The following is a 15,004-nucleotide window of genomic DNA, read 5'->3' as shown; positions in this document are numbered from 1 at the left end:
CCGAATTGGGAGGGGGGCCGGCCCCCCTTCCTTCTCTCCCTCTCCCTTTTCCTTGTTCTCCTACTCCAACTAGGGAAGGGGGGAATCCTACTCCCACCGGGAGTAGGACTCCCCCTTGGGCGCGCCATAGAGAGGGCCAGCCCTCCCCTCCTCCACTCCTTTATATACGGGGGAGGGGGGCACCCCATAGACACACAAGTTGATTGTTTAGCCGTGTGCGGTGCCCCCCTCCACAGATTTCCACCTCGGTCATATCGTTGCAGTGCTTAGGCGAAGCCCTGCGCCGGTAGCTTCATCATCACCGTCACCACGCCCCCGTGTTGACGAAACTCTCCCTTGACCTCAGCTGGATCTAGAGTTCGTGGGACGTCACCGAGCTGAACGTGTGCAGATCGCGGAGGTGCCGTACCTTCGGTGCTAGGATCGGTCGGACCGTGAAGACGTACGACTACATCAACCGCGTTATCATGACGCTTCCGCTTTCGGTCTACGAGGGTACGTGGACAACACTCTCCCTTCTCATTGCTATGCATCACCTAGTTGGATCTTGTGTGTGCGTAGGAATTTTTTTGAAATTACTGCGTTCCCCAACAGTTTGCAACCCCCACCCACATGCCTGCCTGCCTTGGACAACGTCGTTGTCCACCGAGGATTCGTCCGTAGCCAGGTACAGTCCGCCCATCTTCCTCCGTTGTCCATGGCAGACACCACACCCATCAGGTGTTCGGTCAAATGTCATTGAGCTTTTTTTGTTGAACTTATTGTTGTTTTCTAGAGTAAGCGCGATGGCAGGGTGCTCGGTGATGGAGGATGAGATGTCGTGCGATGCATGGAAGGTCATATCTGCGGACTTTGTAGGCTCGAGGCAAGGGGGCTCAACCTTTTGGCAAAATGTGTATGTTTCATTTCATGAGCAAAAGCATAATGCACCGTACAACTTGCACGTGATCCATGATCACAATGTGAATTCACTAGTTCATCGGTGGTTCACCATCTCCAACTTCATCATGAAATTGTAGTGCGATTGCACAAGTGGAGAGAAGGTGGCCACAAGGCTCGTCAATCATTGAGATCGCAAGTTTTGCTTCTTGTTGCTCTATATGTTGGTCAATTTATTGATTTGCTCAGTGTTGCAACTTGATAATCATCACGTTTTATAGCTCGAGGGTGCTTCCGTGTTGTACCACAGGATCGAGGGCAGGCCATTTATGTTCATACCTTCTTGGATAAAGTTTAAGATGCACATTATGTGGGACGACGCACTAGAAAATGCATGCTATTCCATGACAAAAACACTGGCGATGAATAACGAACCATCACCTAAGATCATCATTTGTGACGGTAGCAGATTTCCTCCCGGTTCAGCACCCTCGCCAGCTTCGCTGACATTTTGGCCTCATTTTAGGTGACTTCTTTGTCCATCGCTAAACTGGTCTATTTTTTGGGACGTTTATTATTGTCACATTACTAAACAGTAAAACGCAGCTAGCTACGGCCTCGCAGAGTGATTAGCTGTCTTAAGCCGTTCGTTTCACTAATGGGCGGACTAGATCACTCGGGTCATTCCGCACCACTAGCTCGGCTTCCCGCTGTGTAACTTCACGCCAGCTAGTAGGCCCACCTGATTGGGCTGCTGCTCCACAGAACAATCTGGGCATTTTCTTATGAACTGGGCCAACACCCACTATGGGCCGCAACGAGGGAAAAGCTTTCATTTAGTAGGCCTAGCATGTTCCTCGTTGTCGCCACACGGCGGCGGAGCTCATCCACGCCCGCGCCGCATGCCAGTATGATGCCACCATCCACTAACTGCAACCTCATCCACGGTGCCTGCGCCGCTTCCTCTTCCAACCCTCTGACAGCGTGCCTACGAAACCTTACTGAGGCGACGGCGGTGGCGGATCAGTTGATATCGTTCAAATAAATACGTTAAGCTGGCGGCGACGAGGTACAAGACAAGGCGAAGACCTTCGTAGCGAGGGATGCAGGAAGGAGGCGAGAGGAGTGTGGATAGTGGGTGAGAACGACTGCATATGATTCTCTCTCGCGCTGCTCTCCGCAACTCGCCAGCATTATTCAGTTCCCGGATACCCTGCTCTTCGCCCCCCCGATGGACACCATGAGTTCGAAGCCATGTTGCAGCCTGCAGTTCCTGTCCTGCTCCCCGGGCACACCTCCTCATCCTGATCCACAACCATTGGTATGGTAGAACCTCTCCTAACCATCGTTGTTTTTTCATGTATGCTCTCAGTCAGTCTACGCATGTAAATTGAAGCATTGTCTTATTTTCCACACGTATCCAATTTGACTAACCATGCAGAAGATTGATGAGAAACTTCATGATAATAAAATTGACATAGTATCCTATTGATGTGAAGCACGAAGTCACAGGCACATTGCATCGAAGCAGAGTAAAAAACTCACAAGACTTGACAAAGTAACTTACCTTGGGTCCATCCCAATATTCTAATTTAATTTGTGAAGTGAACTTACAAAGTATGCCTTTTAATTATACATCATTTCTCGCAGAAAACAACATGTATTTCAACTTTGTAGTCATGAAGAAGTTGGCCGTCGATCAAAATATGAACTTATTAGGATGCTTACTTGAAGACTGCAAATAATTAATATTTTGCATGTTTGTTTCAAAAAATATTATGCATGCCATATATATCATCTACCTCATTGGTTTCACAAAGTATTTTTTTCCAATAAGTTATCCATGCAATATAATAGTTTGCATCTTTAGCTTGTGATCCTCTTCACCGTCATACATATTCTATATACTAGATTCATGGAAGTTGGCATAATGACATGTGTTTCCTTCTCCTCACCCATGACTATACCTCTCTAGGAGAGCATCATGCTACCAGCGCACCCAATCTTCTCTTCCACACTACTTCGCTGCAAACTGGTTAAATTTCTCTCCTTTGATAACTTAATGATATTTGACCAATTTATGAAAAATGATCTCTCATGTTTTGTATATTCACTTATTATGGGAAGTTCTTATCAAATTGACGGGCGCGGCAACGCGCGCATTCATGATCTAGTAAATTATTGGAGCAGCGCCTCTATGAATGATTTCAGAAGATTAACAACAAAATGCCACGTGTCAGCATCAGAAGACTTTCATGTAGGCAGACTGTGCATCCAGGAGGTGCGTGTGCAGGTGGACTGGAGACGTGTCTGTAGCCGGCTTGGAGGCGTGATCGTAGGCCGCGTCAAGTTTCTCACCGGAATACATGCCTTTTTTCACCCGCCGTCTCTCTCCTGTTACACACGTGCATCTTGCATCTCATATCTCTCTCACGCACGCCGTAGCTCGCATCCGCGCATGTTCTTGCGTCGCCGACTTTGGCGGCCGCGACTGCTGCGCGACCCGTCGGGCTAGTCACCCACGACCTTCTCCTGGCATTCCAACGCTAGCCGTCGACAACCTCTTCTAGCTTCCCCATGCAATCCATAGCCCTGGCTGTTGCGCTCGCCGCTGGCGAGTTCCACCTTGGCTTCCCCGCATATCTCGGCAATTCTCCGTTCCTGCAAATTGGGAAAACCCGAACCTGATTTTTGGGGCATCCGAATTGTCAGGTATAAATTATTTCGGAGAACCGAATAGAAAACGAAAATAGTAACTCGCGAACGTTTCGCCGGGGGAAACTGCCAGCGAACGCCCTAACTGCCACACGATCTTGATCCTACGGTGCAGTTTGGATGACTTTTTAAACTCAAAATTAAACAAATGCCATGGCATTTTTGCAAAAAAGCCATCCAGGTTCTCCAAATACACTGAAAATTGCCCGAGGAACGTTCGCAAAATGCCATGTCCTGTGGCGAACGTTCGCCAGATAAGTCCATCCATACAGAAAAAACCGACCCGAAATTTCGCAATCCCCTTCCTTCCTCCCACTTCCTCTACTGACGCAGCGAGGGACAGAGGGGAGGGCGAGTCGTCGTCGGAGCAGATCGACCGGGTAGGCCTCCCGGCGATGGGGAACGCGTCGTCGATGCTGACGCAGTACGACATCGAGGAGGTGCAGGAGCACTGCAGCTACCTATGTATGTCATCGATCCCCATCGACACCCCCTTCGATTTGGCGGTGATTTGATCGATTCCTGACTTTCTTTTGCCCCCAAATCGAACGAACGAATCCAAGTCTCGCAGCAGGAGATCGTGTCGCTGTACGAGCGATTCTGCCAGCTCGACCGCAGCGCCAAGGGCTTCGTCGCCGAGGACGAGTTCCTCTCCATCCCGGAGTACTCCACCAACCCGCTCTCCCAGGTCCGTCCCGCCCCCCTCCTCCTCTCGTCGTCGAGACGGCGAATTTTCATCTCCGGCTTGCTTTGTCCCTTTCGTGCCAGCTCCAGCTGACTCATTGACTGTAGTAGTGCGTGCAGACGAAGCAGATCCATCTTGTTTTTGTGTGCTGTCCTTGGCATCACACACACTGCTTTCGTAGTTGTATTGTATACAATTCTGTCTACAGAGATGTACTAGTACTGATTTGAACAACACTTGGAATTCCTCAGCAAGTAAGTGTATAATATAATGGGGGGAAAACTAATTAGATTTCCACACTCCATCAAGGAGCTAGGTGTATCTGAAAATTTTATGCCAATTGCCTCACAGAACCTGTATGCAATCGATCGGCATAAGAAGTTTTACCATGGTTTAACACATGTGGAACCTGAATATCTCTATGAAAGGAAGCATCTTCCACATCCGGTTGGAAAAGGCTCTAGGTATCTTTGATTGGATACCAATGGAATCATATTTTTAAGTAAACAAAAGACTTATCAAAGTTCAAAGACTGGTATAATGCTTTTGCCAAATAAAACTTATCATAGGCTACAAAAATCTCCTTATACATCATTTCAGTACTGAAGATTTGTAGTTCGTTTTTCTTCCACAGTAAGACTCAGTGTATTTGATTTGTACATATAATGTAGTTTTTCCAGCAAAACACAACCTGGCTTGCAAATAACATAGTCTGTTGACTTTCTTTACCCAGTTTGACTGTTTTAGCTATATTTAGGAGATTCAGCAGTGTCAACTATAGACGTGAGACTGATTTTGAGCTTCCATTCTTCTATTTGCAGAGGCTGCTACGTATGGTTGATGGATTGAACTTCAAGGAATTTGTTTCTTTTCTCTCTACCTTCAGCGCAAGGGCCAGCCTTCAGCAAAAGATTGAGTGTAATGCTCATCAAGTCATCATGTTTCTTTTCCTCTTTTTGCTGTCTATCTTGAAAGGAGTATATGTTGGTTTGGGTCTCTCTGATCCTTATGATGATTAATTTGCTTGTCCGCTGTTGATTTGGTCTGTGTTTCATTGAGCAGTCATATTTAAGGTGTATGACATTGATGGCAAGGGGAAAGTAAGCTTCAAGGACCTGGTAGAGGTTTTACGGGACCTAACGGGCTCGTCCATGTCAGAGAAACAAAGAGAGGTTCTCATTTGATTCAATCATGTATTTCATTGCATAGTACATTCACTTGCAAGTACACTTACTAAATCAACAAGAACAAATGTGACTGTTCCCTTGTTTCCTCTTCAAATAATGAGTATCCTGCCATCATAAACACATCAAGTGTGCATAACTTGTTTCCAAAATGAAGGGGGCCCTGACACTAAATTGTACTCCCTCCGTCCCAAAATAAGTGCAGCAAATGCTAAGAGTAGCTTCCTTCGCAGTGCAAATTTTTAAGTTGATAGTACACAGTTGAAGAGAGCCCTTTACCATTAGTTAAAAAATATAGTTTGTGTGAAACCCATCCTTATATATATCTAAAAGCTCAACAATATCCAGATTTTATGATATTTGTACATCCACAAGACTTAACCTGAAATCAGTGTTGTCTCTGAATATTCATAGGGAATAGTTTCAGTATTGCTTTTGTTTTTAACATGTCAGTATTGCTTTGCATAGTGCATAATGTTTTGTTCAAGCTTATGTACAGCAGTACAATCTCAAAGTAACACGATTTGAATCGATGCCTTTCAGCAAGTACTAACAAAGGTGTTGGAAGAAGCTGGGTATACACGGGATTCCACTCTATCATTAGAAGATTTTGTGACGGTACAAAGCTAAACATTGCTTACCTTTCTTATCATAGCTGTAATGCTGTGGCAAATTCATCTGAATTTATAAAAGCATAGTTTTTGTGTTTAGATTCATCTGACTTTTATCATTTATTATGCCACTAGTTCTGTCCCACTACTCAGTTTTGCCACTAGAAGTTTAACCTGCTAAAAAATGACGAAAAAGGGTTTCCCTCCGCTTTATATATAAAGCAACCATCACCGAACAAGCCGATACAAACACACACCCCACACAAACGCAACACACACCCCCAAGGCTAGATACAAGGACGCTGAAAACAGCAACACCACCCCAAACTACACCAAGCAAACATCGGATGAAACACTAAGCACTACTATGAAGTCGTCGGGGCCCTCAACCCTGGATGAGCCACCCCGATGAGGAGAAGCCGTGCATGACGAACAATGGGCTCCAAGGCGGTGCCTTCAGGAAGGGAACGACACCGGAGTGCCACCACCGCCCAATCCAAGGATAGGGTTTCCCCTGGAGCACCATGGCGACAAGTGCTTAGAAATGCCATCACTCATTTAGGCGCTTGCTAAAAAATGCCACTAGACACCATTACTGTCAGCTCAAAGCCCATATAACAGGTTATATGACCAAAATACCCATGGACCCACATTTCAGCTCTCCCTCTAACTCAGTACGATTAAGTGTCGGCCCCACTCGATCGCGAACATCGTTCTTCTTTTGCTCTAATATTATTCGCTTGCTTACTCCTGAAAAGTGGGGCCAACACTTATCATTATGAGATAGATGGAGCTGACATGTGGGTCTAGGGGTATTTTGGTCATATAACATGGTCAACAGGTTTGGCCTGACAGAATGGTGTCTAATGACATTTTTGAGCAAGCATCTAACGGAATGGCATTTTTTAGGTCTCTAATGGCATTTTTGAGCAAGCGTCTCACGGAACGATGTCATTTTTGAGCAGTTGTAACTTCTAATGACAAAACTGAGTAGTGGAACACAACTAGTGGCATAAATGATTAAAGCTTTTGTGGTAAGATTCATCTGAATTGAAGAAAAGCATAGCTTTTGCGGTTGTAGTATTATCCAGTGTGTCTACCAGTACTCATATATAAACTATATTTACAGTTCTATGGCATTTCTTGATTGTATATTGCTCTTGTTCTGTACTGCTGGTGGTGAAGCGAAACTGAACTGCTTTGGTGACGTGGTTTCAGATCATCGGCCACCCTGGCCTGAAGATGGAGGTGGAAGTGCCCATCGACTAGTGAAGGGCGGATGCAGATTTCAGCAGATGGGGATGCAGCAAGCTCTCTGTCAGCTGAAAACAAGTGTCCATAGCCAATAGAGCGTGCGACAGAATAGAATGGGAGCTCACTGTTTTGAGTTCTTGTGTACCTGTCCGCATACATGCCCGAATGCAGTGCCAGTTTAGTCCTTTTTTCTTTCTGTTTTCGAGGGGATTAATTAATGCAGTGTCAATGTAGAGTGGATCTTGTTACAGTTTCCAGACTTTGAAAACGTTCCAAACTTAAAATTGTTTATGGGGTTGCAGCTGTCCACTCCACGGGAGGCCAGTATTTATGCGGAAGATTATGATCTAATTCTTGGGTTCATGTGAACTACAGGTATTTGTAAGTTGGCGAAATTCATATCTAAAATTTTAAAAACTGTGAGAAAAATTGTGCATGACAGTTGACAGCACATGTGGAATTTGGAAAATTCTATTGATCGTCTTGTAGGCCGTGCCTAGTACTAGCACCTTGTTCTTCCTCGGCTTGCAAAGAAGCCCACTTGTGAGCATGCCTAGTATACAAGAAATGAGCATTTATTTTGAGGGGTAAGAAATGAGCAAGTAAATCGTACTGGTCAATAGGTATGATGCCATGGATCCTATAGATGCTTAGAGAGTTTGTGATGCCCAGCGACACTTGGATGGGATTCTCCCTGGCCATATAAATAGTGACTTATTCTTTTGTCTGAGTCGAGTTGTAAACTTGTTGCACCAGGGTCGTGCCGTGTTTGACTATTGTAGTCATGCTGGCGCAACATTTACCTTTTATATATCCTCTGATATAGAAAGCATCAATAGTGGATGATGCATAACCTCCTAATCGTTTAACCATGTGTAACTAATTTCATCTTTAGCACAACACAACAAATCTAATATCCTAGTCCCTTCAGTTCTGGGTAAATAACACCCAATTAGTTGACATTTTTTTTTTGATATACTCGTTGGTTGAGGCAAATTATATACAACATGAATCTTGTGCCAAATCAAAGTTGTAAATGTGCGCCAAATCAAAGTTGTAAACGGGCAAGACAAAGAGAAATGATGAATTACTTCCCGATGATAACAAAAGCAATATTTTTTACTAGCCTGCCAGTTTTGTTTTGTTTTTGACGGCAACCTTTGTTTTCCGTATGTGTTGTCTATGAAAAATAGGTTGAATATTAACACTGTTTCCATACATATACTTTACAGTAAAAACACCATTGATATTCAACCTTCAATAAAATACACTGTTGTCTATGTAAGATTAATCGACATCAACCTATGAACTAAATGGAGCCACGCCAGCACTACTAAAGCAAAAAAGAAAAAAACACGCCGCCTCCTCCTTATCTACAAAAAGAGCTAGGGTTTCTGCCTCCCGCCGGCGCTGCCGCAGGTCCGCCTCCTCTCCGGTGGCCGTAGGGCCATGGGGCGCAGTGGATCTCGGCAAGGGCCGGCGGGAGGGCTCCGTTTTTAGTTGTTTCTTTCAGTTTTGCTAGGGTTTGTGTCATGATCAAGAAGACGAGATGGCGGCGGCTCCCTGAAGATGGAATAAAGGTCTTCCCGCCTAGTTCGCGTTCCGGCGATGCGTCTGGCACCGTTGGTGGGCCCGTGGAGGTGTATCTCCGGCGGATCTATCTTTGGTGGATTTGCTCGGATCTCGTCGTTGTTCGTCTACGTTCGTGTTTCTTCGGGTTGGATCCTTCTGATCTACGTTATTCTTCATCTGCGGCGGTTGTTGGTGCGTTGGTCCTATGGGGCCTTAGCACGACGACTTCCCGACTGTCTACTACAACAAGTTGTTTCCGACTCCGGCGACGGAGGGGCGATGATGGCAACGCGCCTTCGGCTCGCTTCAATGCTTGTAGCCGTTGCTAGGTGGTCTATGGATCTGACTGTAATATTTATTAATTCTGGTATTCGTTGTACTGCCATGATTGAAGATGAATAGATTGAAATTTTTCCTAAAGAAAAGAGTAAAGCAAAGAAAAAAGAACCGAGAAAAACATTGAGTTTTGCAGCACCATGTTTTTTTCAACGCTCGAGTTTAGCCTGTTTTCATTCTCTAAGTTTTTACAGATCAGTTCGGCTTTAGATCCAACGTCCACTCCAACATTGCAATCGAACATCGCGCGAAGGTTCGTTCTATTATAAGATTCCATACTGAAAGATTCCTCGTCGTGTTGTTGGATGGCATTGAAAATCGTGTTAGAAATGAACGGTCGTACTAAGTATTATACTGCTAGCACCGCCCTTGGGTCAGGCCTGTCTGTGATTGAAGGCATCAGGCATCAGGCAATATGTTAGTTGGGAGAACATCAGCATTCTCAAAGCTCAGCGACTCTCGGCCATCGGATCGTTTACTTGATGCGTTTTGAACCGTCGGATCGAGCTCCCGGATCACCTGCGCCGTCGGATCGACCCGGAGCGACTCTCGGCCGTCGGATCGTTTACTTGATGCGTTTTGAACCGTCGGATCGAGCTCCCGGATCACCTGCGCCGTCGGATCGACCCGGAGCGACTCTCGGCCGTCGGATCGTTTACTTGATGCGTTTTGAACCGTCGGATCGAGCTCCCGGATCACCTGCGCCGTCGGATCGACCCGGAGCTACTGCGCAATATATTAGTTGGGAGAACATCAGCGTTCTCAGAGCTCAGCGACTCTCGGCCATCGGATCGTTTACTTGATGCGTTTTGAACCGTCGGATCGAGCTTCCGGATCACCTGCGCCGTCGGATCGACCCAGAGCTACTGCTACAATGAACAGTTACTCCCGTTTCGTGCCACCGCGCGTAATTCCAGCGCCCCCACAAGGGCATTTTCGTCATTTCGCATACGGGTATAAATTGGCGGCAGCTCCCGTGCTAAAACCTAGCCGCCGCCTCCTCCCTCCCACGCAGCCGCCTCCCTCCCTCACTCGCTCCTCATCCGGCGACGGCGGCGGCGGCTCCCACGCCCGCGTTCTTCCTCCCCCAACACGACCCCGCTCGGCCCCGCACGCCTAGGCGGCTTCCACCAACCACGGCGACGGCGCAGCGGCCACGGAGGAGGGCGGCGGATCAGCGGCGCCGGCGATGGCGTCCGTGGCAGCGGTGGAGGGCGCGGCCCGAGCCCGCCATCGCTGCTCTGCCCTCCCTCTCTCCGAACCGACCCGCCACCCTCCTCTGCATCTTCGCCACCGGCCATGTCCGCCCCCACCAGCAGCTTGGCCCGGCACCGAGCGACGCCGGTCGGGACGAGCGGCGGCCGTGGCGACGAACGCTGCTGCTCTTCCGCTTCCTCGAACTCCAAGATGCGGGACACGGATCCGTGGTCGCCTTCTTCCGCAAACAGCCGCGGTGCCCGCTGTCGGCGTCAGACTTCCAAGGTTCGATCCGCCGCTCAACCTTCCATTCTCCCTGTCGATCTGTGTGTGATCGATTTTCTGTTTGCTTGATTCCAAATAGCAAGTGAGGATGACCACGATGCGGAGGAGGACGAAGACCCGAGCTCGAGCCCGACCACGACGCACCGCACAAGGTCCCTGCTTCCTTCCTGACGGCAATGGATCCCTTCCTTGCAGGTAGCACTTCCCCTCTCCCTCCCACTGACTTGCTAATCTAATTTAGCCACAAGCTGCTACAAATCACATTGCTTGCTGCATCTGACTTTGCTGCCTTGGATTTAGTTGCCTGGGTTGCTGACGAGATCCATCTGCCCGGCTGGAGCATGCTATTCACTTGATGGAAGCCAGCCCAATTGTAGGTACGGACCACAAAATACACAGCCCCATGGCTATGTATATGTACACATCCCATTACTGCCAGTGTTGTTCAAATTTTAAACTGTTGTCATAAACACATTTCCTCTCAGTGCCGTGGTTGTAAGATTCAGTGTTAAATAATTTGACAAAGTTATTATCTCTTTTTATTTGCCAATTGTCTGCTCTGTGCTAACTATATATGCTGTGCAAAAATAGTTCCAGGTAAATATTTTGTCTTGGAGAACTTATGTTGATATCTAGCAACAGACTTAAAAAGAGCATGGGAACAATTTTGAAAAATAGATGCTACTTTGTTTCTTAGGTCGATATGTTCTTGCGCAAAGTATATTGCTTATGTGGATGCTACCAAACATCAGCTAGATTCCTTCATTTTGATGATAATTCTTTGGACATACCTTGGGAGATTTTGAATGTGATCATGTTTATTTTTACAGTCCAGAATTGCATATATAGGTTAAATTATGATGTACTATTGGTAGACTCTTCTATTGAACATGTCCACGTTCAAAATAAAATGTACCGAACCGTGTCTGTGTGACAGGACCTTCACAAGAGGTTCGCTCTAAACTGTAGTATATTCAGTGATTTTGTCTACTTGCTTGAGAATTGGAAAGGCACTTTTGTTTGCTAATATAATCTCTCAACGTGCAAACTACGTTTAGCTATGAACATGTTTAACTCCTACACTATTTTTCCTAATTAGTTATTGGATTAATTTTGGTAGTTCTATTTTTCTGCTGCCAACAACATGCAAGTTAATGTTCAGGGTGTGCTTTGGCTTTGGGATTCTTTACTGTTTTTATTCTAGATGTGGTGGTCTTATTAGTGAGACCAACATGTCTTTTGTCGGGCCTTATATGGCTAGGATGCATATCCGGTTAGAACAGAGTCAGTTCATGCATCCGAACATGCATGCATGCTTGCTCACACACACACAAACACACACACAAGTACGCACACAGCAGGCTAATTTGCTCCGGGAATGGGTGTGTAGAATCAAAAGTTATGAAGGCTTTGGTAGGTCGGATCACTGCCCCCATTAGATTCATGATGATATTCTTATTAAGGAGTACGGAGTGGTAGTATCTTAATTTGCTTGATGAAACATTCTATTCAATTTCACCCACCCCCATTCATTCATATACAAACCCTGTATTCGAACTGTTTTTCTCATCACTACAGCCCAATGGAGGGGGCCCTTCGCCATTCTACTCTCCATTAAAATTTCTCAGACTTGGGATCGTACGCTTTTGTACCTGCACAAGAGTAGCCTCATGTATATTCTATGATCATGCCGTCCTGTTTATGTATGCCATATAAACCAATTCCTATATGTAACCGAGTGCATTTTGCGTGCAAACCTTATTCATTAGTACGATATATGTTTACAACACTCTGAAATCATATCCATTACCATCTCAATGTCCTATTACCTGTCCCACCGTTTGGCAGGCAACACACGGCACACGCCCCCTATCTTGGTTCGGTTCGTTGCCTTTAACATGTATCTTTGCCTTTTCTTCCAAGGTACTGGATTTGTTATGTACCGCTAGGTCAATGTGCCTGGTGACTGGTGAGGCTGAATTTGTGTTTTTTGACAGAGTGGGAAGGGAATTGGTTGGAGCACCGCAGCCTCTTGCGCCATGGACAGTCACATGTTGCTCCACTTCAAGAGATCGTCCAATGTGGCCGTGGAGATCCTGTCACCCCACGAGAGCTCTCTGCTGTTATATCGCGGAAGTTCCGTTTCATGGTCTCCATATCAAGCAAGTGTTTCACGAGTGATGATGATGACCTGTCATTCCAAGTACTTAGGATTGACACACCTCTTGGAAAGCTGCCACGGTCTTCTGTGGTGTATGGGGCTTAAAGTGTTACGACTGGATCAACTAGCTCAAGCTCCTTGCCCAATGACACTTCTCCTGCTCCAAGGGTGCTAGGTACGCCATCCAGAAATATGGCGTCGAGCAGCTCCACTCCCCTGCCTTTAATCACCATGACCCCTGAGGTCCATTCCTTTTTTTCTAACAAGTGCTCTTCTAGGTTGATTACTTGCCCTGTTTCTGTGATTTTTCCTATTATTTAATCCTGATTGTTATCTAATTAGAGTCATGCTCTTCTACCTACTTTATCTTCGCCTCCTTCCATCAGGAAGCCATCTGTGACTGGGTCCACCGCACAACTCCACTCAACTTGACATTCGTATAAGTTATTGACGCACCATTGTATTTCATATGTGTTTCCTCTTTCCTTAACAGCGGCGTGGCCTCTGAAATTAAATCAAAGTTTCAGCGGGTTCTTTTTAAAGACAATGAAGCTGTCTCAAATGTCAACCCAGTATCTGATCTAATCGACGATGAGCTTGTTGATGCAGATGGCGAGGGCTTGGTTACTTCCAGATCATCTGTGTTTTGAAGCATACACTTTCTGTCTATGCTTACTTATTTTACGCTTGGTTACTTCCAGATCATCTGTCTTTTGAAGCACACACTTTCTGTCTATGCTTACTTATTTTACGCGTGTTTCCTCCCAGTCTGGTGAAACACTAGGTTCAGTTAATGAGTCTATTGCTGGAAAGGAGAAGACACCACAACTTAGCACTGACATTCAGAAAGATAACTTAACATTGCCTGGTCAGACGTCAGATGCAAATAGCACTCGACATTTCTTTACTTATACCCAGGTGCTTTGCTTGCATTGCAAAACTGCTACATTCAGCGTGGCATTTTCAGTTCTGAACCATCCATGCCTACTGATGCTCGAAGCAATCCGAGCAAGCGGGTCAGGAAGAAGTAGAAACATAGCATGGGTAATTACAGTGTCTCGTCCTGTGCTTTCTTTTTCCAATATTCTTTTGATTCTTCTTGTGGCCTCTGTTAACACTTCACATTCTCACTCGTAGTTCCTTGTTTGTCTTCGTGCTGTTTTAGGAGGCGAGGCGTCTTTTGGAGATCCAAGACTCTTGGTTGACGTTGCTGTAAATGGATGATTTCTTATCAATATGCCTGTACGAGCGAGTCCCTTGCTTGAGCTTCGCTCGCAGGCACTTACCACCACATCACTTGGTTGCTTATGGGCAACAATGGCTGCTATCAGTCATGTTGCTGTCCATTTGGACTACCAGGCTACTTGGATATAAACCGTCCTTTTGTCAGATTCAGATGATTTAGATTCATTTTTTCTTGTCTCATTTCTTGGTTAAAATATGTATACTATTCTGTGTTGAGTCCTTGTCCATTACATGTGTTCAGGGTACGGGATCGATATCCTGGACTCGGTGCCCCGGAGTGAAATGGGAAGTCGAATGGCTTGGCATGCACACCCTACGAAGCGCTTTTCGCCGTCTTGTTTCTGTTTCGGCCACGGCGATATCTGTTTGTAGAGGCTAACAAGTACTTCATGCCTGGGATGCTTCCTTTGTAAATATATGGGCGATTGATACACTCTCTTCACATGGTCACTCTCCTGCTTTGTAATCTTTGAACCTCATCAGTGTCAGTATCGTAATTCGAAATCTGATATATATGGATTGCATTCGTCGGCTCCCCTGTGGATTGTTTATTGTGTTTATGTTGTCTCGTTTTATTACGCGTCCATATTCCATATGTTGGGATTAGCAGGTTACTTTGGTGAATGCACCTTCTCGTTTGTGAGATCATAAACACCATCTTGTCCTATGAACTGTATTTGGTGCATTGCTTATCAGATGTACACATGTTTGTAGATGAACGTATGGCCTTCTGTTACACATTGATTACCTAAATGCATTTTAGATCCATTATTATCCTCTAAACAATCATCGTTATGATATATGTTTACAAGATGTTGGGATTATCTCCATTAACATCTCACCGCCCTATTTGTTAGCTCGCCGTTCCGCGGGTAACGCG

At 45.8% G+C, this 15,004-nt stretch overlaps 1 protein-coding gene and 1 long non-coding RNA gene across 3 annotated transcripts; both read left to right on the top strand.

Moving 5' to 3' along the window:
- The first annotated feature begins 3,816 nt into the window (after positions 1-3,816).
- LOC109763262 (uncharacterized) lies at positions 3,817-7,612 on the top strand. The gene is made up of 6 exons (XM_020322107.3): positions 3,817-4,059; positions 4,158-4,282; positions 5,101-5,197; positions 5,342-5,451; positions 6,007-6,081; positions 7,293-7,612. The coding sequence occupies exons 1-6, from the start codon at positions 3,819-3,821 to the stop codon at positions 7,341-7,343; spliced, it is 699 nt and encodes a 232-aa protein (XP_020177696.2). The 5' UTR covers positions 3,817-3,818; the 3' UTR covers positions 7,344-7,612.
- Positions 7,613-10,230: 2,618 nt separating this feature from the next.
- On the top strand, positions 10,231-14,660 carry LOC109763261 (uncharacterized). 2 transcript variants are annotated; one of them, XR_005757594.3, is made up of 5 exons: positions 10,231-10,718; positions 10,798-10,913; positions 11,019-11,091; positions 12,716-13,923; positions 14,045-14,660. It is a non-coding gene; the product is annotated as an uncharacterized lncRNA (long non-coding RNA). The 2 variants fall into 2 exon arrangements; XR_002232878.4 differs by having other exon boundaries at positions 11,019-11,095.
- The last annotated feature ends 344 nt before the right edge of the window (positions 14,661-15,004 follow it).

This window comes from Aegilops tauschii, chromosome 5 (assembly GCF_002575655.3).
Source record: "Aegilops tauschii subsp. strangulata cultivar AL8/78 chromosome 5, Aet v6.0, whole genome shotgun sequence".
In the NCBI taxonomy this organism is placed as follows: domain Eukaryota; kingdom Viridiplantae; phylum Streptophyta; class Magnoliopsida; order Poales; family Poaceae; genus Aegilops; species Aegilops tauschii.
The sequence above is the reverse complement of the archived record's forward strand: the minus strand, read 5'-3'. Positions and strand labels throughout refer to the sequence as shown.